The sequence below is a fragment of the Mustelus asterias genome, chromosome 8 (assembly GCF_964213995.1).
Source record: "Mustelus asterias chromosome 8, sMusAst1.hap1.1, whole genome shotgun sequence".
Taxonomy (NCBI): Eukaryota; Metazoa; Chordata; class Chondrichthyes; order Carcharhiniformes; family Triakidae; genus Mustelus; species Mustelus asterias.
The window spans coordinates 60,971,202-60,997,238 of record NC_135808.1 but is presented as its reverse complement, the minus strand read 5'-3'; the positions used below and the strand labels follow the sequence as shown (position 1 = coordinate 60,997,238).

Below are 26,037 nucleotides of genomic sequence, written 5' to 3'. Positions count from 1 at the left end.
TAAGGCAGTTGTTTGTAACTGCATGGAGCAAGAACTGGGCAATATTCCTGCTTGAGCTAATTGCTTAATACCATTTGTGCCACAAAAATGCAGGCAATGATAATCACCAGTAAGGGAGAATCTAACCACCTCCCTTTGGCATTGCAATCCCCTACCATCTATATCCTGAAGGTCAGAATTGAGCAGGAACTTAACTGGATCAACTGTGTAAACAAGCGCAGGTCAGAGACTGTAAATTCTGCGGCGAGTAATTCACCTCCTGACTCCCCAAAACTCCCCAAAGCCTGTCCAGCATCTACAAGGTACAAGTCAAGAGTATGATGGATTATTGCCTGGAGGTATGTTATCTCACTGTTGTGTTCAAACTGACTGCTGTTTCTCCACATTGCAAAAATAGTTCTGAATTTCTTTCTTTGTCTTATTGTGTTAATATTTCACCTACAAAAGCACAAACAAATTTTAGAGGGAAATCTACTATAAAATGCTTCAAATTGAAAAACATTTGGCGGAATATGTTTGGATTGACAGAATAGAAATACATTGACAACAGAAATAGTTTGGGTTGTGGTTTATCGTTGATGTTGCACTCTGCTATCGTACACATATCAGTGCTTACTCTCAGGGCTGGAGCGGTGTCTGGACTAACACTGGGAGGACGAAAGCTTGCGGTATACTTGCTTGGAGGGGAGCTTGGCTTTGGATTGGACTCCATGTGAGGCTTTGCTTAAAGAGAATCGATTTGACAAATCTGATGGAGAGGGGGGCTTACACTGCTTATAGAAGGGGCTTGGATTGATAAAGGTTTAAAGTTTATTTATTAGTGGCACAAGTAGGTTTACATTAACACCGCAATGAAGTCACTGTGAAAGTCCCCTAGTTGCCATACTCTGGCACCTGTTCAGGTACACTGAGGGAGAATTTAGCATGGCCAAGGCACCTAACCAGCACGGCTTTCAGACTGCAGGAGGAAACCGGAGCATCCGGTGGAAACCCACACAGACATGGGGAAAACGTGCATACTCTGCACAGACAGTGACCCAAGCCGGGAATCGAACCCGGGTCCCTGGCGCTGCGAGGCAGCAGTGCTAACCACTGTGCCACCATGCTGCCCTCCTGATTTAGGAGGAGAGGAAGGAAGGCTATGGAGATGGTAGTTGGGAATATGGTAAGATTTCTTTTTCCCTGATGGGAAGATGTCATGGTACATAATAAGCAGCGAAAATAAGATTGGTGTAGCCACGTATTCATCATTCCAAAACTCCCTTTGACATGATGCTGTATTATCACTAACAGATAATGGACTGAGTGCAATAATTCCCAGGAGAGTTATTACTGAAATAGCATTTTCATCAATAGACTTCAAACTAAATCAATGAGTATTACTCCCTTGCATTTCAAATCTCCTGAAGCTTGTTATCAGGATATACTGAGCGAGACTTCAACATTGACTTGCTGTGCATCTCCTGTGGATAAAGCACAGAAATGAACATTGCACACAACTGGTCTCCAAGAAAGCTGCAGAGAACCGAAGGAAGGCCTACTGCACTCAAATGCCACACAGCAGTGGCCCACTCCTGTTCATGCAACCTAAACCTAAACAGAAGCTTTGGCCGGCTGCCTGCCAAGCTCAGAGACAAGCAACAGTTTCCAACAAGCCATCAACCACAAGGAAAAAGAGAGAAACAACTCAAGAATGGAACAAAAATATAAGCACAAAATTGGTGGAAACAGATAATTAGACATAAAGGGGACCAGGACACAGGCTTGGGGCTTAAGCTATTGGCATAGCCAAAAATACCTTCTTTCACATGAGAGGAAACAATACTGATGCACACAAAATCCCGATGAGGAAGACAAGTCACAGAGTCATGTACGGCACTGAAGCAGACCATTTGGCCCACCGAGTACTGCTGGCTCTCCGCAGAGCAATCTAGTTGATTCCATTCCCCCAGTTGATCTTTCATAGTCCTGCAGCTTTATTTCCTTCAAATACAGTGGAACCCCGATTTAACGTGCTCCGATTTAGCGCGAATTCGGATATAACGCGATGAACCATTGGACCCTTTTTTTTCCGCTCATGATTGGCAAATTTAGCACCACCCCGATTTAGCGCGACCCCGCTTTTTTCACGATAACATTTCATGGACCCATCGCGTTATAACGGGGCCGCACTGTACCTGTCCAATTTTCTTTTGAAATCATCGATTGTCTCCGCTTCCACCCATTCGCGGGCAAGGAGTCCCAAGCCATTATCACATACTGCATTTTCTTCACGTACCCTGCATGTCCTGCCCAAACCAGCACTGACATCCCCGCTTACTCTACACTGTAATCAGCACTGACATTCTGCACATACTCTACACCGTAATCGTAACCAGCACTGACATCCCGCACTCTCTACACCGTAACCAGCACTGATGTCCCGCTCTTTCGCCAAATTTGCAGATGACACAAAAATAGGCGGGACAGTAAGTTGCAATGAGGAAATAAGAACCTTACAAATGGATATAGATATGTTAAGAGAGTGGGCCAAAATGTGGCAGATGGAGTATAATGTGGATAAGTGTGAGGTCGTGCATTTTGGTCGGAAAAATGGGAAGGCACCTATTATCTAAATGGGGAGAGACTTCGGGGTGCTTGGGTGCAGAGGGATCTGGGTGTCCTCATTCATGAGTCACAGAAAACTAGCATGCAGGTACAGCAGATAATAGAGAAAGCAAATGGAATGTTGGCATTTATAGCTATAGGAATAGAATATAAAGGTAAGGAAGTATTATTGCAACTATACAAGGCATCAGTGAGACTGCACCTGGAGTATTGTGCTCAGTTTTGGTTCCTTTATTTGAGGAAAGATCTAATGGCATTGGAGGCAGTTCAGAGAAGGTTCACTAGATTGATTCCAGAGATGAGGGTCTGTCGTATGAAGAGAGGCTGAACGGTTTAGACCTATGCTCTCTGGAATTTAGAAGAATAAGGGGAGATCAAATTGAGGTATATAAGATGATAAAAGATTTGGATAAAGTAGATGTGGAGCGGATTCTTCCTCTTATGGGGCATTCTAGAATGAGAGGTCATAGTCTCAGGAAAAGGGGTAGCAAATTTAAAACAGAGTTGAGGAGAAACTACTTCTCCCAAAGGGTTATGAATCTGTGGAATTCGCTACCCCAAGGTATGATGGATGCTGGGACAGTGAATAAATTTAAGGAGGAGTTGGATAGATTTTTACTTGGTAATGGATTGAAAGGTTATGGGGAGAAGTCAGGAAAATGGGGATGAGGAGCATATCAGCCATGATCGAATGGCAGAGCAGACTCGATGGGCTGAATGGCCTAATTCTGCTACTATATCTTATGAACTTATGAACAAAATCCTATATGCCCCAGGTTTGTCTGTTCCTTTAGGACTGTGCTATTTTATCTGTATTGCCTCTCCCTAATCCTTCTGTCAGAATCTATCACCACACACTTCTCTATATTAAATTTCATTAGCCACTTGTCTGCCCATTCTGCCAACTAGCGACTTAAGTTGCAGATGAGACATATCATCCCCACTCTTTGTCATTCTCCAAGTTTTGTATCATTGGTAGATTTTGAAATTCTACTCTTTATTCAAAGATCCAAGTCATTTACATAATTGTAAAAGGAGTGGACCTGGCATTGACCCTTGGGAAATACCAGTGTCGACCACCCTCCAGTTTGAAAAATAACCAGGTGGGCTATAACCTCTGAGCTCCCCACCATCAGATGGGGGTTACCCCAAAGAAGAGCTTGGAAAACCCCCTCGGAACTTCACAGGTAAGGGTTTGCAAGGCAATTGCCCAAAAGTGCAAACTTCCTCTGGACAATTGCCCTGTAGTGGGAATCATCCAAAAACGTCATTCAAATTGCAAACTGGATGTTTCTGACAGAGTTACACCAATAGTTACCCAGAAAAAGTTATGAGTATCAAAACTTCTTCTTACCTCTAGGTAACTGTTGTAAAGATCCAAGCCAAACCCTCAACAGGATTCTCCCCACATCCCAACCCCACATTTTCCCCCATATTTTGGGAAGACTGGAAGATTATGGCAAGCCCCTTCTCCTTTCTCCATCCCCATTTCCTTTAGCAGAGAGTAACAGTCAATGGGTATTTTTCAGGCGGGAGGAAGTTTCATAGTGGTGTTTCCCACGGGTCAACATTGGAACCTTTGCTTTTCCTGATATCTATTAATGACCCAGATCTTGGTGTGCAGGGGACAACTTCAATGTTTGCGGAGGTCACAAAACTTCAAAGTATTGTAAACTGTGAAAAGGACAGTGCAGAACTTCAAAAAGGCAGAGAGAAGTTGGCGGAGCCCTTCTGAGTGGCTCCAACTGCCCATTCACAAAACCCTCCAAACTTTCTCTCTCCCACTGAGGGAAGACCAAAGCCATTTTCTTTGGTCCCCATGACGAACTCCCATTTCCTGGCCACCGACTCCATCCCTTTCCTTGGCAACGGTCTAAGACTAGCCCAGATTGTTTGCAACCTTGGTGTCATATCTGACCTTGAGATGAGTTTCCGATCACCTACCCATGGCATCACTCAGACTACCTATTTTCGCCTATGAAATATTATCCAACTTCACCCTTGCCTCAGCACCTCATCTGCTGAAACTTTCATCCGTGCCTTTGTTACCCCTGGATTTACCTGTTCCAGCACATTCCTGTTTACAAATCCCTCCTTGGCCTCATTCCTCTCTATCTCTGTCCAGCCCCATTATCTGCACGCATCTAAATCTGGCCTCCTGAACATCCCAAATCTAATCACTCCTCTATTAGTGGCTATGTCTTTAGCTATCTAAATCTCTAGTATTTCCTCCCAACAACTCTCTCTCTCTCTTTTTGCCTTTAAGCTGCTCCTTAAGACCTACTTTTTTGATCAAATGTTTAATCAACAGCCCTAATATGCAGCTTAGTGTCAAATTTTCCTTTATAATGCTCCTGCAAATGGCCTTGAAACTTTTTACTGTGTTTAATATTCCATATAAGTACACGTTGTTGTATTAAAGCCTTATAGGCAGAGCCTCTCCCTTGGCTAGAGCCTCAATATTAAAGGATTGAAATGAAGCTGAACGATGCAAGTAATGGACTGATTTCTGCGGCATACCTCTGCCCACTATTTTAACAAAGTTATGCGAGTTCACTAAAATGGGTTAAAATAACCGAGGGAGAAACATCACATGGGCACGTTCAAGTGTCAGTTGCTGTTACTGCATGGTGTGCCTTCAACCTCGCAGACTACCTGGGAAACAGGCTTCATCAATCAAATATCAGTCTGTCGCACTCAACTTGGAAGACTGCCAAATCTCCTTCCACTCTCCAGTTCATGATGAACATTCTCCTCTAAAAATATGTGAGTTAAAATGCACAATATCAATATCTGTTCTCGCTCAATTGATTTGCCACTGTATAAACAGAGATGGTCATGATTTATGGAAAGACGGAGCAGGGAACCGCCCAGCATATGTATGTGTCGGATAGTTCAGGTACATTGGGTGCCACTTCATTTGTAAACAGTTATCATCCCCATATGTATTGGATTTCTACACAGTTTAACTCTTTCGCCATAATGTACATATGACCCTGTCCTTTGTTATATCTCACTTGCACAGAACATAGCACTGCGTTTTATTTTATGTGACATACTGTTACAAGGCATAACACTGCACGTTGGGTTGGATAAAACACTGCCTCGCAGGGAGCAGTGTGTATATCTAGTAGGAAGTTTAACAACACCAGGTTAAAGTCCAACAGGTTTATTTGGTAGCAAAAGCCACACAAGCTTTCGAGGCTCTGAGCCCCTTCTTCAGGTGAGTGGGAATTCTGTTCACAAACAGAACTTATAAGACACAGACTCAATTTACATGAATAATGGTTGGAATGCGAATACTTACAACTAATCCAGTCTTTAAGAAACAAAACAATGGGAGTGGAGAGAGCATCAAGACAGGCTAAAAAGATGTGTATTGTCTCCAGACAAGACAGCCAGTGAAACTCTGCAGGTCCACGCAACTGTGGGAGTTACAAATAGTGTGACATAAATTCTGATTCTAGGATCGCATGATAAAGACTCAGGAGGAAAAAAGCAGAAATATTTATGTGAAATAGTGTGACATAAACCCAATATCCCGGTTGAGGCCGTCCTTGTGTGTGCGGAACCTGGCTATCAGTTTCTGCTCCGCGACTCTGCGCTGTCGTGTGTCGCGAAGGCCGCCTTGGAGAACGCTTACCCGAATATCAGAGGCCGAATGCCCGTGACCGCTGAAGTGCTCCCCAACAGGAAGAGAACAGTCTTGCCTGGTGATTGTCGACAATCACCAGGCAAGACTGTTCTCTTCCTGTTGGGGAGCACTTCAGCGGTCACGGGCATTCGGCCTCTGATATTCGGGTAAGCGTTCTCCAAGGCGGCCTTCGCGACACACGACAGCGCAGAGTCGCGGAGCAGAAACTGATAGCCAGGTTCCGCACACACAAGGACGGCCTCAACCGGGATATTGGGTTTATGTCACACTATTTCACATAAATATTTCTGCTTTTTTCCTCCTGAGTCTTTATCATGCGATCCTAGAATCAGAATTTATGTCACACTATTTGTAACTCCCACAGTTGCGTGGACCTGCAGAGTTTCACTGGCTGTCTTGTCTGGAGACAATACACATCTTTTTAGCCTGTCTTGATGCTCTCTCCACTCCCATTGTTTTGTTTCTTAAAGACTGGATTAGTTGTAAGTATTCGCATTCCAACCATTATTCATGTAAATTGAGTCTGTGTCTTATAAGTTCTGTTTGTGAACAGAATTCCCACTCACCTGAAGAAGGGGCTCAGAGCCTCGAAAGCTTGTGTGGCTTTTGCTACCAAATAAACCTGTTGGACTTTAACCTGGTGTTGTTAAACTTCTTACTGTGTTTACCCCAGTCCAACGCCGGCATCTCCACATTATATCTAGTAGTGCACTCTATTGTTTAAAATTCTTTTGAAGGCTTCTTTGAGATTATTTTCGGTGAAATTTTTGCCTACCCTATTTTAGTCCACTACTAGTGCCCCTTCGATAGCTCAGCTGGTACAGCGGAGGATTGTAGAGTTTACAAACGTATCCTTATGTTGCTGGTTCGATTCTGGCTTGAAGGAGCTAAAATTATAGTGCTCAGTCGGTAGAGCATGAGATTTTTAAGCTCAGGGCTGTGGGTTCGAGTCCCAGCTTGGGTCACTATCTGTGTGGAGTTTGCACGTTCTCCCGGTGTCTGCGTGGGTTTCCTCCAGGTGCTCCGGTTTCCTCCTACAGTCCAAAGATGTGCAGGTTTGGTGGATTGGCCATGCTAAATTGTCCCTTAGAGTCAGGGGGACTGGCTGGGGTAAATGCGTGGGGTAGTGGTGATAAGGCCTGGGTGGGATTGTGTTCGGTGCAGACTCGATGGGTCGAATGGCCTCCTTCTGTACTGTTGAATTCTATGATTCTAACTTGTTGACACTGAAAACTGCAGAGGCATTGAAAGTGTTCTTTGCTCATGGAGTGCAACTCAATACAGACTGAGGCAAGGATTTTCCATTTCCTGCGCAGTGTGTCTCACCACCCAGATGCGGCAGGCCATCCAAAAGTCCATTGACTTCGGTGGGACTGGAAGATCCCATTGCTGGGCGGGACTGGAAAACTCCACCCCAATATCTATAATGCTTGTATGTGCTTCATATAATATACATTGAGATTGACATTCATGTGTACCAATTCAGATAATGTGAACACAAAGCCAGAGGCAAGCTGTTCATATTGAAGTGCTACCATCTGCAAATCCAAAAAACAAAAGTAAAGTACAGCACAGGAACAGGTCCTTCAGCCCTCCTTGCCTGTGCCGATCATGATGCCCTAACTTAACTAAAAAAAAACCCTTCTGCCCTTACTCGGTTTGTATCCCTCTTTCCCCTCCCTATTCATGTACCCATCCAGATGCCTCTTAAATGTCGCTAACGTGCCTGCTTCCACCGCCTCCTCTGGCAGTGTCTTCCAAGCATCTACCCACTCTCTGTGTGAAAAACTTCCCCCTGCCCCCCCCCCCCCCCCCCCGCCCCACATATCTCCCTTAAACTTTCCCCCTCTAACCTTCAACCCTAGGAAAAAGTCTTTGACAATCTGCCTTGTCCATGCCTCTCATAATTTTGCAGACCTCTCTCAGGTCTCTCCTCAGCCTCCATCCTTCCGTGAAAACAATCCTAGTTTATTCAACCTCTCCTCAGAGACAAAACTCTCGAGACGAGACCTGGTGAACCTTTTTTGCACTCTCTCCAAAGCTTCCACGTTCTTTGGTGGTGTGGTGACCAGAACTGCACGCAATACTCCAAATGCAGTACAACTAAGGGTTTATATAGCTGCAATATGATTTCCCAACTCTTAAAATCAATGCCCCGGCTGATGAAGGGAAGCATGCCATATGCTTTCTTAATTACCTTGGCCACCTGTGTTGCCACTTTTAGAAAACTGTGGACCTGCATCCCCAGATCCCTCTGTTAATGTTCCTAAGGGTTCTGCCATTAACAGTATAATTCACACCTAAATTTGATCCTCCTCAGTTCATCACCTTGCATTTATCTGAATTAAATTCCATCTGCCATTTCTGTGCCCAAGTCTCCAATCTATCTATATCCTGTTGTATCCTCTGACAACCCCTGACACTATCAACAACTCCACTAATCTTTGTGTCATCCGCAAACTAACTAATCAAACCCCCTACATTTCCTTCCAGGTCATTTATATATACTACAAACAGAGGTTCCAGCACTGATCCCTGTGGAACACTACTAGCTATAGATCTCCGTTCTGAAAAACACTCTTCCAGTGCTGCATTCTGTCTTCAATAAGCAAGCCAATTCTGTATCCATCCAGCCAGCCCAACCCGAATCCCGTGTGATTTTAGTTTTTGTCCCAGTCTGCCATGTGGGACCTTGTCAAATGCCTTACTAAAATCTATATAAACAACATCCACAGCCCTTCTCTCATCAATTATCTTTGTCACCTCTTCAAAAAACTCAATCAAGTTGGTAAGACATGACCTTCCCCATACAAAACTCTGCTGCCTATCACTAACAGGTCCATTTTCTTCCAAATGTGCATATATCCTGTCCCTCAGTATCTTTTCCAAAAGCTTCCCCACTCCTGACATCAACTGGATTATCCCTGCTTCCTTTTTTAAACAAGGCAATAACATTGGCTATTCTCCAATCCTCTGGAACCTCATCTGTGGTCAAAGAGGATGTGAAGATATCTATCGGTTAAGGCTCCAGCTATTTCTTCCCTTGCCTCCCACAGTAACCTGGGATAGATCCCATCTGTCCCCGGGGCTTGTCTACCTTAATGCAATTTAGGATACTCAACACTTCCTCCTTCGATATATTGATATTCTCTACAGCATTCACACACCTATCCCTAACCTCAACACCCATCAAGTCCTTCTCTTGGTGAATACCGATATACAAAGTACTCATTAAAAATCTCACCCACAGTGATCTCATCCAGTGGAGAGCTATCAATTAATCTCTCTGACTGAAGGATACATAAAAAGAAACATTGGCCACAATGCCAGTCGAACTCCCTGCTCCCTTTCAAATTGTATCATGGGATATTTTATATCCCCTTCAGCAGACAAGTGCATTGCCAATTTAACGTCTAATTCAAACAAATGCCCACCTCTGACAATGCAGCACTCCACTGAAGTGTCCATCTAGATTATGTTGGAGGGGGAACTTGAACCCAGAACTATTTGATTCAAAGGCAAGCCAGCTACCACTGAGACAAGTTGGTACAAATAAAGCAGAACTATTGTCTGCAGTTGTCAGATCATTTTCCAATCTTTTACTTTCTCAGTGCATGGACCACAGAAACTCTTCTCACTCTGAATCTTCTGAAATGCTTCACATACGTCACCAAGGGAATCACACAAACCCATCCATTGTATGCATTTGTGAAAAAATTGAGAATTGAACATGGTATGTGTGGGAAGCAGTAACTGCTGAGATTCAGTAGGCCTCCTTGTTGAAGCATATTGGCTGCTTTCCTTCTTAATTCATACTCTGAGCACCCAGTATGAAAATTATTCCATTCCCCTCCCAACAATGCCTGAAAATCCCAACCAGAAATAGATTCTACTCCACCAGAACATTGTCAATGTTATCATGTCCTATGCCAATCATGTTGGGAATTTTCAAATTGGGATATCCAGCCGTATGAAAATGCCCACCAGCATTTACTGGTTAGGTCCACACATGAAGAACAGGCACTCGTGGAAGGTGCCTGCATGTGTTGTTGCAATTATACAGGATCTTGGTGAGGCCACACCTAGACTATTGTGTGAGTTTTCGTCTCCTTTTCTGAGGAAGGAGGTTCTTGCTCTTAAGGGAGTGCAGTGAAGGTTTACCAGGCTGATTCTGGGAATGGCAGAACTGAAGAGAGATTGACTAGGTTAGGATTGTTTTCACTGGAGTTCAGACGAATGAGGGGGGATCTAATAGACATTTTAAAAATTCTAACAGGACTAAACAGGGTAGATGCAGGGAGGATGTTCCCAATCGCGGGGGTGTCCAGAACCAGGGGTCACAGTCAGAGGATATAGGGTAGACCATTTAGGATGAAGATGAGGAAACATTTCTTCACCCAAGGAGTGGTGAGCTTGTGGAATTCATTACCACAGGAAGTAGTTGATGCCAAAACACTGAATGTATTCACGAGGTAGCTAGATATAGCATTTGAGGTGAATGGGATCAAAGGTTATGGGGAGAAAGCAAGATTAGGCTACTGAGTTGGACAATCAGCCATGATTATGATGAATGGTGGAGCAGGCTCAAAGGGCCGAATGGCCTCCTCCAGCTCCTATCTTCTATGTTTCTATGTGTGGAACCATATCCGAGCAAGGGTTAGCACAATCAGGGGAGGAGGGAAAAATTCATGGACTACGATTTTTTGTTTAAGTATCTGCAGTGGATGCAATCTACCGGCAAGTGTAGAAAAGGAGAAAAATTTGAGTCTGATGACCAACCAGATCACCAAAGAAGGTACTTAATAGAATCAAGTTTTCAATTATGTCCTCACACCTCAATATTGCGGTTGTTATCAAACGAGGGAATCCAGAAGTTGCTGTTCAATCAATTTCAAGTGAAGATGATCTTTGGGCATTATTTGGAGTTTGGGGTCTTTTTCCATCAAAAGCAAGAACTCCTGGTAGAATAGAAAAGAGAGCAGAGACAAATCTGGGGGAGGCTATGTTACAATTAAGCCTTGAGCGGAACTTCCATTATCTACACTTTTTTTATCTGACATCCCAATTAACTTGGACAAGACAAAATTTCATGCAAGGAATAGTTCCACTGCAGAGTCTGGTAACACTAATTTCCCATCAATCATAAGTCAACCATACGTCCCTATAAAGATGAGGTAGAGTCAATATTGTTTTTATGTTTCACCATTTCATTTGATAATGTCTAAAGTGTAGCTTTGTTACATTTATTCACCTTGGTTCCATAACAGATACCGAACAAAGGTTTGTCCATCTAATTTGTTAGGGGCAAAAGAGTTTTCTTTTGGCCTCATGCAGGCAAGATTTCCACTATCCTTGCCTGCATGAAGCCAAAGTTCAGCAATCCTAAAACTGGCACAAAATCTCCAATATTTCTGGAGACACTGGGTTCAGCAACTAAGGTAACAAAGCAAGGACCAGGGTGAAACTTAGTGTGTATTGAGAAATGGGTCGCAGAGGTTTGAATGAGCTGAACTTTATGGAGGGAGCAGGATGGGAGGTCACCCAGGGAAGCTGAGGAATTACTGAGTCTGGAGATCAGAAAGGTATGAATGAGAGTTTCAATAACAGATGGGTGGAGGCCAAGCAGAAACAAATGATGTTGAATTGGTGGCCTTTTGTTGAAGCCAATATGGGGTCAGAAACTCAGCTCAGTTTCAGAAAGGGCACCAAGATTGCAAACAGTTCTGCCTGAGACAATGGCCAAGGGGAGGTATGAAATCAACAGTATGAATATGTGCTTTTCAGTCTGAGATGCTGGTTTCAGTTTTCCCAATATTAAACTGAAGGAGATTGCACCTCATCCGAAACTGGATAGCAGACAAGCAAATGGACAACATAAAGGCAGAAGTGGGGGACTCAGAGAAGAACTAAGACTGGATGTCATCAGTGTACATATGGAGGCTGACTCCAGCGGCATGATCTTACCACCCGTTCACGTTATGCTCCCATTGGAGCAAAGGCAGAGAATTTGATGGCAAGCCAAATCTCCGTTCACTGCATCAGGATAGGAAAATCCCGCTGGCATGAACAGTTGTAAAATTCTGCCCCAGGTCCACAGGAAAAGTCAACGAGATGGTATCAAGGATTGATTTTGGTAGCCTCTGGAGATACTCACATAAGGAAGGAAATGAAACCATTGCTGGAGGTATGCTTGCAATGATTGAATAGGTAAAGTTTTTAAAAAATGTCTTCACAGTATGTGGGCTTTGCTGGCTAGACCAGATTTTATTGCCCATTCCTATGAAGGTGACAGGGAGCTGCCTTCTTGAACTGGTGCAGTCCATGTGGGGTTAGGAAGGGAATTCCAAGATTTTGACCCAGTGACAGTGAAGGAACAGCGATACTCTCCAGGCAAGTGGAGAGTATTCCATTACACTCCTGACTTGTGCCTTGTAGATGGTGGACAGGCTTTGGGGAGGCAAGAGTTGAGGCATTCACCACAAGATTCCTCGCTTCTGACCTACTCTTGTAGCCACAATAATGACATGTTTAGTCCAGTTTAGTTTCTGGTCAGGAGAAAGGGGTGGCCATGTAGAACTAGCATGAGGAGAAATTTCTCCACTCAGAGCATTATGAACGTTTGGAATGCTCCAACTCAGAGGGCAATGGATATTGACTTGTTGGATATTTTCATGAATGAGATCAATAAGAGTTTTGGGGACCTAGGGAAGCAAAGGCAATGCGGATAGGGTAGGAAAATAGAGATCAGCTGTGACTATATTGAATAGCGAGGAAGATTTGAGAGGCACATGGCCTCCACCACTTCACATTTCCAATGTTCTTACATTCTTATCATACCAACATCAAGTGATACAAGAAAATCTCAGCACACAATTCTGACTACAATGGAAATAATATATGTAAGGGCATATGGGTTTGCTATAATTGTGCTATAATGATATACAGAGGACTGCAGTAAGCCTGAAGTTTTAGTGTTTAATGCATTGTGTAAATTACTAGAACTCCAACCATTGCTGCTGATGTTGTAGGAATAACATTATACTGCAAAAACCAGCTTGACACATGAATAATAGAACAAGGCTTCAGCCATTGCACCGAGGCTTGAGGGAATAAGAAAAGTAAAGCACAGTACACATCAACAGCTACAGGAATAATAGGAGAAATTTGAGCAATCGCACCTGTACTGACCTTGTAAGTGAATTTTGTTCTCAGGGCTTTGTACCAGAACTGAACTGACAGAATCTAGGTTGTCATAGTTACTGCATCCAAGGGGTCCTGTTCTGGTTTCAGTTACCTGGATAGACAGAGAAGAGGAAAGATTGTCAGTGAAGATCTTGTAGCATTTTGCTCATTTCCCTTCAGCATTATTTTTCAGTTGGATGACAGGAGTCTACTAGGACTTACCCTGAGAATTTCAAATTCCTGGCTGCAATTTTCAAAATAACTTTGTTTTTTGTACCTGTATGAAAATGTCACTCCGTGATGAACCAGATCCTATTATACAATAGAAATGGAGATCTGATTTTTGGTAATGTATCCTGCCTTTTAGTTCTTAGTGTTGGCAAATACTTGAATTCAAGTTTTGCCTTAAACTTCACCATTCACTCAGTTCAGTTCTTCATTCAGAAGAGACCGAGTCATGTATTGAAGGACGGCACGGTGGCACAGTGTTAGCATTGCTGCCTCACAGCGTCAGAGATCCAGGTTCAATTCCGACTGGGTGACTGTCTGCGTGGTGTTTGCACACACTCCCTGTGTCTGTGTGGGTTTCCACCGCGTGCTCCCCGGTTTCCTCCCACAGTTCAAAGATGTGCAGGGTAGGTGGATTGGCCATGCTAAATTGCCCCTTAAGTGTCACAGGATGTGTAAGTTAGGGGGTTGACAGGGTAAATATATGGGGTTACGGGGATAAGGCCTGGCTGGGAGCTCTGTCGGGGAGTCAGTGCAGACTCGATGGGCTAAATGGCCTCCTTCAGCACTTCAGGGATATTATAATTTTATATTATGGGGCAGTAATATTCTTTATTTGTAATCCTATCAGTGGCAAATTGCTCATGGCACAACTTAGATGCTGTGTTGCTTCAAGAAATGATGCAGTGAGGTTTGGAATTGGAAAATCTCTCCAGTGATTTTGGATCTTGAAATGAAAAATTATAAGGTGTCTCTCCTGTGACACACAAAATGAGTGATTTTTTCCAAATTGGTTTCTTGAAAATCAATAACTGCGTTTTCATTGCCTGCTGCAGACAGATAATAAAATAAATTTGCTCCGCACATACCACAATATATAAATCTATGTATGAAATGGAAAAAGGGCGGAATTTTCTTGTCCTGCCCACCACAGGAATCTTACTAGGCGGGGGGGGGAGGGCGGACCAGGTAAAGGTCCGTTGGCCTTGGGTGGCAATTTCCAGCCTTGGCACCAGCATGGCCGGAAAATTTCGCCCAAGAGTTCTTCACATTTATTATTAAGCAGTTTAGTTGTGGGTTAGTTGGGAAAATAGCAGGAAATATAGAAAATTTAAGGGATAACTTAATTTACATCTTTCTGTATTTAGCAATAATCTCGGCAAATACATTGCAGTACCAAGAATAAAAAGGGAGGTCTTGTGGTGTAGTGGGTAGCGTCCCTCCCTCTGAGCCAGGGTTTGAGTTCCACCCCAGGACTTGATGGCCAAGGAAGGTGCATTCATCGCGCAGTCAAACAGGTTGAATGTGTCAACCTGCAAATCCTTCCAAATGCAGCAATGGCTGGCGGTAAGAGTGGAAGAGACTCCTGGACAGCCATGCTTGATGTGGAGTGGCGTCCCTCAAGCTATAGACTAGTGACCTGTTCCAGGAATAATTAGCAATGGAAACAGATAAAAGTCTGCCTTCGTGCACCACGAGCTGCAGGAAGAGAATTGGACCAAAAGTAAAGTTAAACATTTAAATTTAGGACTATCATTCAAAACCATCTTCCAAATTTCAACAGCAATCAAAGCCTTCCAGAACTTTCGACTTACTATATATGAATTTTTAAAATGCCAGTTCAGCGTGAACTTCTATAGAATGGATATTAGTGGTGTGACTATTCCAGATACAGATCAAAAATAACTCATTCCCCTTGGAGCTTATTTACTGTTTCTCTTCTGTAACTGTGTTCCACTCTCTTACTTTTCCTATGTAATTGTTTGATTGATCAAGCCAGGATATATTAGTACAGGAATCATGTCAACAGTCTGGCAAATGTTGAGTCTCACGGGTGGCTGTTTTAGGGTCTCCTTTGTTTAATAACATTATAGACGATCTGACGCTACAAATCACAAGCGCAGTGGCTAAAAATGCAGATGATACAAAGTTAGTAAATGCAGGACAGTCAAAAACAGGATAAACTGCAGGTGGATTCCAGCTAGAATGCCTGGGAATTGGGCAGGCAGGCAGCAGATAAAATTCAAAGTAGCGAAAGCAAAGTTCTTTATACAGAAACTAGAAACCCTGGAAGGGACAAATTCTTAAATGGAAAGAAAATAGCGTGCATGGAAAATGAAAGAGATCGTGGGGTTCCCAAGCAACAACATGCTGAAACTGTTGCAACAGTGCTCAGTGACAGTGAACAAAGCAAATCAAATGTTGGGATGTTAGTAATTGATTCAAAAATAGTGAGGTAATCCTGCCACTTTCCAAATCAACTACACTTGCGATAATGTGCACTGCTTGCAACTATTAAAAAGATACTTGAAAACAGCAACTAGATAAATTGAGGAATTAAAGGAATTGTATTGGAAGGAGTGATATATAAATTGGGTATGTTGTCACTGGAAAAGAGAAGGTTGAGAGGTGATATGATTGCAAAATTCAGAATTCTAAACGGACTGAATTATGTTGATCATAACAAGTTATTTCTCCAGAACAGTTGAACAGAAGAAAATGCCCTGCATTTGAACAGGAGTAAATTCAAAACTAATCTGTTCAAAATGATATTTTAGTGAGAAAGCAGATAATCTATGGAACAGACTGGGGAGATTGGAGGAACATTCAATTCTGGAGCAGGATTGCAGGCCATTCTGATTTATTCAAATGCAAATTAGATTTTTTTTTCAGGAAATAACATTTTGGAATATAGTTTGTGAGTAACTTGAGAAATGACGGCCTGAATTCTCTGAACTCGGGAAGAAGTCTCACAACACCAGGTTAAAGTTCAACCGAACACCGAAGTCCAACTCCAAACTTGCCCACTGCTGGGATTCTTTGTGACTGCTGCTGTGAAAGAAGATTTGGCTGATTGCCAAATTCTCTGTTCTCGCTGGCGGTGGTAGTGGGGCATGCAAAACCAGAGAATTCTGGCCAACATGTGCTGTGTAACATGCTCGGTAATTTGGATTATACTGCTCCCATTCATCTCTCCACCGAACAACCCGCCACATCCAAAATCTCTCTGATAGCCTGCTCCAACCCATTTCTCTTTACCAGCCTGCTCCCAGACATCTCTCAGCCTATCTGCCTGTTCAACCCATGTCTCCATTATACAGTCTGTACCCGTCTCGTCTCTCCACCTAATAGTCTGATTCCACTCATCTCTTCCACTGACGGCTCTTCCATTTAAATATCATTGTTTTATAATGGCAGGTTATGAAGCATTTTCCATTGTTTGACTCAGTCAGCAACTTGGAAGCAACTGGGACCCAAAAGCCACGTTATTGCTTTTTAAAGAAGAAAATACAAAGTTATTTTTAATGGGGCACATTACTTTATAAACTACAGCTTCTCAAACATGGCACTTAATCCATCCATGCAAGTCCCTGAAGAGAACCGTTCTTTAAGCAATTCCCCTTGTACTGCTTGTTCAGCTATGTTTTGCTGAGGTTGATAAGGATATCATCAATTTCCATCAGTCACTTTAACTGCATCGTACACGAGCCAGCACCAAAAGGCACAATTCTATTTATCAAAATTCAAAGGTTGGAATGAACTCCCTGTAGTCTCGAAAAATCACACTTCATCACATATCATTTGTCAAACAAATGTAGTTGCTAAATGAGGAGCAGCCTTGGTGTTTGTGTTCTTTCAGGTTAGTTTGCAGTGGATAAATGTGCGAACAATTTGAAGGAGGATGCATATGAATTATTTCAGGTATCGAACGCAGTTTGTCAATCCTTCCTCGCAGATAAGCTGACATCTCTGTTGTGTCACCATTTTACTTTTATATTTTACTTTTGATTAGCAAATCCTAGAAACAAGTTAAATGCCAGTATGTGGAACCAGTGCATAGCAAGACTGGGTGGCAAGGTGGAAAATAGTCAAGGACCTGAATTTTTCACCTGCACGCACTCGATGGACCAGGAAGCGGGCTTGAAACATGTTCCTGGCCATAGTCAGCCCTGGGGCGCAACTTCATGCTGGTTGGCCAATTAATGGCTATCCAGCATGACACGGGGTCTGTGAAAGGTGAGCTCTGCCTGGGAGGATGGGAAGAGGGTGAGTGCCAGAAAAAGGGAGGGAGCAGGCCAGCGTTTCCAATGTGATCCCTCAGGACAACAGCCGCTGCGGAGGTGTCTCAGGGAGCTGCTGAGCCATGAAAATAAACATCAATGTTAAAACTAAGCCACAAGTGTTTGGGCAGCACAATCTTACACAGACCTCAGTCCCCAGACACATTTGCTAATTTTATTTGAGACTGGACAGTTCATCCCACCCTGGATCGAGGTTGGAGCTAAAAAGTAAAGGCCACCCGACCAATCCGCCCACCCATCAAGGCAGAAGGGCAATGTAAAATCCCAGTCAACTGCTGTTTAATGAAGTTAAATTGGCTTTTTGGTTGATTGTGGGCACACTTCCTACTTGCCCGTATGCTCCCCCTGAACCCGAAGGCACGAAGACAGCAGGACCTGAGCCCAACATTTTCTCACAAGGTTTTACTTGCTTCCAGGTTGGGCATGCACCCGAACTTTAAACATAAAATGCAGCCAAAATCTTGTGCATAGTTCCAACCTAACCTCCACAAAGAACAAAGAACAATACAGCACAGGAACAGGCCCTTCGGCCTGTGCTTGTGCTTGTGATGTTTAAACACGGTGGCCTGGAGTTTCCACTCAATTGCATTGTCATTTGGGGGCAATTTCTCTGTTACTGGTGTAATTAGCATGGAAGATCTCAGAATTGAAAGTGTAAATTATGTTTGGTTTAACACCAGCTTCTGCGGTCTTTTGCACAAGTTTTAGAAATATCATGCAAAAGAGTAGTCGCTATTCACAAAACTAGCTATACTCCCAGGGTGAAGTTAACTCAGTTGGAAGTTTCCACTAATTGTGCTCATATGACGGTCTTAGACAGAGCTTCAGAAATTAGGCTGGAACTTTTGGATGTAGGAACACTGGACACAAAGAACTAGAATTAGGAGGAATAGGCCATTCAGCCCTTAAGCCTATTCTGCCATGCTATAAGATCATGGCTGATCTGACTGTGACTTTAACTCCACTTTCCTGTCTACCACCACCCCACCCCCCCACACCGCCATAATCCTTGACTCCACTGAATATATTCAGGGATGAGTTAGACTATGAGCCAGACTCCACTACTCTTTGTGGAAGATATTTCCAATGATTAATGACCTTCTGAGAAAAGACCCATAACCATCATAAATGGGAGACCTCTCATTTTTAATTTTCTCGTTCTAGATTGCCCTACAAGGGGAAAGATCCTCTCAGCATCCTCCACATTAAATCCCCTCAGGATCGTATATGTTTTAATAAGAGCATATCTCTCATTCTTCTAAACTCTAATGTGTATAGGCCCAGCCTGCTCAACCCTTCCTCATAAGATAACTCCTTCATCTCAGGGATCAGTTGAGTGAACCTCCTCTGAATTGCTTTCAATGCAATTATATCCTTTCTTAAGGAAGGAGACCAAAACTGTACCTAGTATTCCAGATGCAATCTCACTAAGGCTCTGTACAGCTGTAGCAACACTTTTTCCTACTTTTAGACTCAATTCCCCTCGCAATAAATGCCAACATTCCACTTGTCTTCCTAATCACTTGCTGTACCTGCATACTATTTGTGATTCATGTACCAGGAAACCTAAATCCCTTTGTACCAGAGTTCTGCAATTTTTCTTCATTTGAATAATAAATTGCTTTTCAATTCTTCCTGCCAAAGTTGACAAGTTTACATTTTTCTATATTATGCCTATCTGCCAAGTTTTTGCCGACTCATTTAACTTAGCTATGTCCTTTTGTGGACTCTCGACCTCCCTCTCTTGAAAACTTACTTTCCTACCTATCTCCCCGTCATTAGCAAATGTCACTATGATACATTTTGTCCCTTCATCCAAGTCTTTGATATAGATTGTAAATAATTGAGGCCCAAGCACTGATCCCTATGGCACTCCACTTGTAACAGCTTGCTAAACAAAAAATGATCCATTTATCCCAACTCTGTAAACAGATTTTGTTCCCTTATCTAAGGAAAGATATACTGATGTGGAGATGCCGGCATTGGGCTGTGGTGGGCATAGTAAGACGTCTCACAACACCGGGTTAAAGTCCAACAGGATTATTTGGAATCATGAGCTTTCAAAGCGCTGCTTCTTCATCAAGTGAGGAAAGATATACTGGCATTGGAGGCAACGCAGAGAAGATTCACCAGGTTGATCCCTGGTGGGGAGGGATTTTCTCCTGAGGAGAGGTTGAGTCTGTACTCATTGGAGTTTAAAAGAATGGGAAGGGACCTTACAGAGACATATAGGATTCTCAAGGGGCTTAACAGGATAGAGGCTGAGAGGTTGTTTCCTCTTGAGGGAGCGTCTCGGACCAGATGATATAATCTCAGGGTAAGGGGTTACCCACTTAAGACAAAGATGAAGAGGAATTTCTTCTCTCAGAGGGTAGTGAATCTATGGGATTCTTACTGCAGAGAGCTGTAGAGATTGGGTCGTTAAATATGTTCAAGGCTGAGACAGACAGATTTTTAATCAGTAAGGGAAATAAGGGTTATGGGGATAAGGCAGGAAAGTGGAGTTGATTATCATTTCACATCACAATGATCCCATTGAATGGTGGAACAAACTTGATGAATTGAATGGTTCCCTTTCTTAAATCGAGATGTTACATGTGCCAATTCCAATCTGAAGGGTCCATTTCAGAATCTGGAGCAATTTTGAAATATCACAACCAATGCATTTACTCTCTTTGCAACGATGTTAAGAGCAAGAAGATAAGATGTGAAAGAGTAGGACCTATCAAATGTGATGGTGGGAAAGTCTGTACAGAACTGGTAGAAATAGCAGAGGGACTCAATGAATACTTTACTTCAGTGTTCATAGTGGAAAAGGATCTTGGTAGTTGCAGTGCAGACTTGCAGTGGACTGAGAAGATTGAGCATGTGAACATTAGGAAAGAGGATGTGTTGGAGCTTTTGAAAAGCATCAAGTTAGATAAATCGCCGGGACCGGATGGGATGTACCCCAGGTTACTGTGGGAGGCGAGGGAAGAGATTGCTGAGCCTCTGGCGATGATCTTTGCGTCATCAATGGAGACGGGAGAGGTTGCAGAAGATGGAGGATTGCGGATGTGGTTCCGTTATTCAAGAAAGGGAGAAGAGATAGCCCGGGAAATTATAGACCAGTGAGTCTAGCCTCAGTGGTTGGTAAGTTGATGGAGAAGATCCTGAGAGGCAGGATTTATGAACATCTGGAGAGGAATAGTATGATCAGAAATAGCCAGCACAGCTTTGACCAAGGCAGATCATGCCTTACGAGTCTAATTGAATTTTTTGAAGATGTAACTAGACACACAGACGAGGGAAGAGCGGTAGATGTAGTTTATATGGATTTCAGCAAGGCGTTTGATAAGGTGCCCCATGCAAGGCTTATTGAGAAAGTGAAGGGGCATGGGATACAAGGGGACATTGCCTTGTGGATTCTGAGCTGGCTTGCCCACAGAAGGCAAAGAGTGGTTGTAGAGGGTCTTTTTCAGCATGGAGGCCGGTCACCAGTGGAGTGCCCCAGGGATCTGTTCTGGGACCCTTGCTCTTTGTGATTTTTATAAATGACCTGGATGAGGAAGTGGAAGGATGGGTTGGCAAGTTTGCTGATGACACAAAGGTTGGTGGTGTTGTGGATAGTGTAGAGGGATGTCAGCGGTTGCAACGAGACATAGATAAGATGCAAGACTGAGCGGAGAAATGGCAGATGGACTTCAACCCAGATAAGTGTGTGGTGGTTCGTTTTGGCAGGTCGAATAGGATGAAAGAATATAATATTAAGGGTAAGACGCTTGGCAGTGTGGACGATCAGAAGGATCTTGGGGTCCGGGTTCATAGGACGCTCAAAGCAGCGTTGCAGGTAGAGGCTGTGGTTAAGAAGGCGTATGGAATACTGGCCTTCATCAATAGAGGAATTGAGTTTAGAAATCGGGAGATAATGCTGCAGCTGTATAGGACCCTGGTCAGACCCCACCTGGAGTACTGTGCCCAGTTCTGGTCGCTTCATTACAGAAAGGATGTGGAAGCCAAAGAAAGGGTGCAGAGGAGATTTACAAGGATATTGCCTGGATTAGGTGGCATGCCTTATGAGGATAGGTTGAGAGAGCTAGGTCTTTTCTCCTTGGAGAAGTGAAGGATGAGAGGTGACCTGATAGAGGTGTATAAGATGTTGAGGGATATTGATACAGTGTATTCTCAGAGGCTTTTACCCAGGGCTGAAATGGTTGCCACAAGAGGTCACAGGTTTAGGGTGCTGGGGAGTAGGTACAGAGGAGATGTTAGGGGTAAGTTTTTCACTCAGAGGGTGGTGGGTGCGTGGAATCGGCTGCCGGTAGTGGTGGTGGAGGTGGATTTGATAGGGTCTTTTAAGAGACTTTTGGATAAGTTCATGGAAGTTAGTAAGATAGAGGGTTATAGGTAAGCCTAGTAGGTAGGGACATGTTCGGCGCAACTTGTGGGCCGAAGGGCCTGTTTGTGCTGTAGCTTTTCTATGTTCTATGTTCTCCCCATGTCTGTGTGGGATTCCTTCGGGTGCTCTGATTTCCTCCCACACTCCAAAGATATGCGGCTGAGGTTCATTGATAATGATAAATTGCCCTTAGTGTCAGGGGGATTAACAAGGCAAATACGTGGGGTTCTGGAGATAGGGCCTCAGTGGAATTGTTGCCAGCACAGGCTTGATGGGCCAAATGGCTGTCTTCTACACTGTAGGGATTCTATGGTGATCCTCACCTACCACTAATCTTCACAGTATTATAAAAAATGTCTTTCAATTTGATGTTATTCTTTCTTAGTGAACCGATGGTACATCCTTCACACAGAGTCTTTCTTTCTCAATTTAATACATCTTTGCTGAAAGATATGAAATAACTTCTTAAATTCCTGTCACTGATTTTTCTACTGCCCTATCCTTTTAAACGATTTTCTTGTTCTCTTTAGCCAAATTTGTCTTTATGCCCTTGTAATCGCATTTATTTAAGTTTAAGTCACTAATTTTAGATCCACACTCCTTCCATTAAACTTAACATGAAATTCTACCATGTTATGATCACTATTGCCTAGAGGCTCCTTTATTATAAAGTCATTAATTAATCCTGTCTCATTGTATATTACCAGCTCTAAATTAGTCTGCTCTCTCGTTGGCGTTAGACTGTACTGCTTGGCGAAATTGTCTACATAAACTATGTGAACTTATCTTTCAGACTACATTTGCCAATCTGATTCGACCAATCTCTATGAAGATCAAAATTAGCTATTTTTATTGCAGTATCTTTCTTACAAGCTCCCATTATTTATTCCTATGTACTTTGTTAAATTATATAGCTACTGCTTTTAGAGGGGGTATTAACTACTCACACAAATGACTTATTTCCTCTGCTATCTCTTATTTTGACCCCAACTGATGTTCTGAACTAAGGTCATTTTTCATGCCGGCATGTCATCCTTAAATTACAAAGCCATGCTTTCTATTTTTCCTGAAATGTCAAATACCTTGGAATATTCAGGTCCCAGCCTTGGTCACCTGCTGCCAGATCTCTGAAATTGCTATCAGGTCATACCTATTTATTTCTATTGTGCTATCAATTCATCGGGTCTGTTACAAATGCCATGCATATTTAGATGCAGAGCCTTTAATTCTGTCTTTTTACCTTTCTTGCAAATTCAGGTTTATCTGCTGGCACACTTTTAAGGCTATACACACTGTCCTTTCCTGCCACATTCTGGTTATCATTATCCATATTGTTACAAGTTCAATTGCCTTGTCCTTTCTCTTTAATTTAGTATATTTTTCCTCATGTGATTTCTCCCTCTGCCGCAACGACCCCCACCCACTATTTAGCTTAAAACACTCTCTACTGCCCTAGTTATATGTTTAGACAGAACATTAGTCCCAGCCTGCTTCAGGTGAAACCATTTCCAAAAGTACAGCTCCCACTTTCCCCAGTACTGGTGTCAATGCCTGATGAATTGAAATTGATTTCTCCCACACCAACTGTCTAATCTTACTTACCTGATGCCAAATCTCTCACAGCTCAGATGGTAATCCAGAAATGATCTTAATTGTTCTGCTTTTTAATTTAATCCCAATTTACTGTAGCTTCCTATGCAGAACATTTTTCTTCGTCCTGTCTATATCATTCGTATCCACGTGGGTCACGATAACTACATCCTTTCCCTCCTCAAGTTCCTCTCTGCACTTGAGCAGACGTTCTAAACCCTGACACCGGACAGGCAACACAGCCTTCTGGACTCCCATTCTCGACTATAAAGGACTATTTCCCTGACCATACTGTCTCCTGATACTACCACATTCCTATTTACTTGCCACCACTTGGTCCCATGGTCAGTTCACTCATCCACCCTCAGTACCCACTCTCATCTGCACAAGCAGAAGCAGTGATGTAGTGGTATTGTCACTGGACCAGTAAGTCAGAGACACAAGGTAATGTTCTGGAGATTTGGGTTCGAATTCCACCACACAGATGGTGAAATCTGATTTAATAAAAACCTGGAGTTATGATGACCATAAAACTATTGTTCCTTGACTTGCCCAATACAACCCCACCCCTTCCCCACAAGGCCATCTGTCACTTGTTCTTTAGTTTTGCTTCCACTGAGCCATGATCTTTGTAGCACCATACCTTGATGCCACTGTTAGCACTTCTTTGGTCCTTAATGCCACCACTAGCACCCCCTTTGTCTTATGTCCATGACATCTTTGTCAATATACCCTTAGTTCTGACCTTTCCCTGACTTTCCATTTCCCCCCACTCCCCACGTCCTACCATATATTTCATTACATTTCTATCCCTCTTCAATTCTGTAGAACATGGACTCAGAACATTAACTGTTTCCCTTTCCACAAATGGTGCCAGATCTGCTGAGATTATCCAGAATTTTCTGTTCTTATTATATATGAAACTGTTTTCAATTGTCATTAAAAAAATAATTTGGTTCACAAAAGTCCTTTCGGGGATAAAATCTGCCTGGTCAGGCCTACATGTGGCTCCAGACCTACCACACAACAGGCATTTTACAACTCAATCAACTTGTAGCATATCTATCACACAATAGGCAGTGTACAACACAATCACTGCATATCAGATCAACTACACATCAGGCACCAAACACTTTAATTAACCTGTATCTGATCTAACACACAACAGGTACTTTACAACTGAATCAACATGTGTCAGATCTAACACACAACTGGCATGTTACAACACCACGGCCGGAATTTTACCACCCTGCCCGTCACAGGAATCGGAGCGGGCAAGGGATGGACCATGGAAAGGTCTGTTGACCTCAGGTGGGATTTTACGGTTTCAGGATGAGCGAGGCTATAAAGTCCCACCCCATGTCTCCAAATCAGATCGTACACATAACAGGCAATGTACAACTAAATCAGCCTGTAACAGCTCTACCACACAACAGGCATTATACTGCACAATCACTTTGTACCAGAGCTACCACACAACTAGCACAATACAACACAATCACTCTATATCACATCTGCCACACAACAGGCACTGTACCACACAATCACTCTGTACCAGATCGAACACAAAACAATCACTGTTCATCACAGTCACTCTGTATCAGATTGTAGCCAGCGAGCTATTGTCTAATACAAAAATGGCCAAGCAAGGAAAGGACACTAAAATGTCCTGGTATGGTAGGAAATATGGCTAACTTCAGGACAGAAGGTTTTAAACTCCAAGCTGCGAGTGTGTCACTGCGAGAAGAAATGATCCTTTTCTACTTGCGACAAATTACTTTGCTTTTACGATGTGTAAGAAAGTCAGCAGAATACTGGACAATGGTTATTTTCAAGGGAGTTAAAACATGGTGTAGCATGACGGTACAGTGGTTAGCATTGCTGCCTCACAGTGCCAGGGACCAGGGTTCAGTTCCAGCCTTGGGTGACTGTCTGTGTGGAGTATGAACAATCTCTCCCATGTCTCGGTAGGTTTCTACCAGGTAGTCTGGTTACTCCCACAGTCCAAAAATGTGCAGGCCAGGTGGATTGGCCATGGTAACAAATTGCAGCTTAGTGTCCCAAGTTGTGTAGGTTCGATGAATTAGCCATGGTAAGTGTGGGGTTACGGGAACTGGGCAGGGGAGAAGTCCTTGGTAAGATACTCTGTCAGACATTGCTGCCGACTCAATGGGCAGAATGGCCTCCTTCTGCACTGTAGGGATTCTATTCTATGAAACACATTTTTGATAATAAAGTCATTCTAATCGATCAAATGGAGACAGGAGGCTGATTTAAAGTGCTAAAATAACTGAGGACAACTGTCCTAATGTCAG

The 26,037-nt window shown here is 43.1% G+C and overlaps 1 protein-coding gene across 1 annotated transcript in view; it reads right to left on the bottom strand.

The window, feature by feature from the left end:
• The window catches only part of brinp2 (bone morphogenetic protein/retinoic acid inducible neural-specific 2), a 168,967-nt gene that overhangs the window by 46,449 nt on the left and 96,481 nt on the right, over window positions 1–26,037 (bottom strand). The window contains exon 4 of the mRNA XM_078219319.1: window positions 13,451–13,556. Coding sequence (XP_078075445.1) covers window positions 13,451–13,556 — 106 coding nt within the window. The remainder of the gene's footprint in view (window positions 1–13,450; window positions 13,557–26,037) is intronic.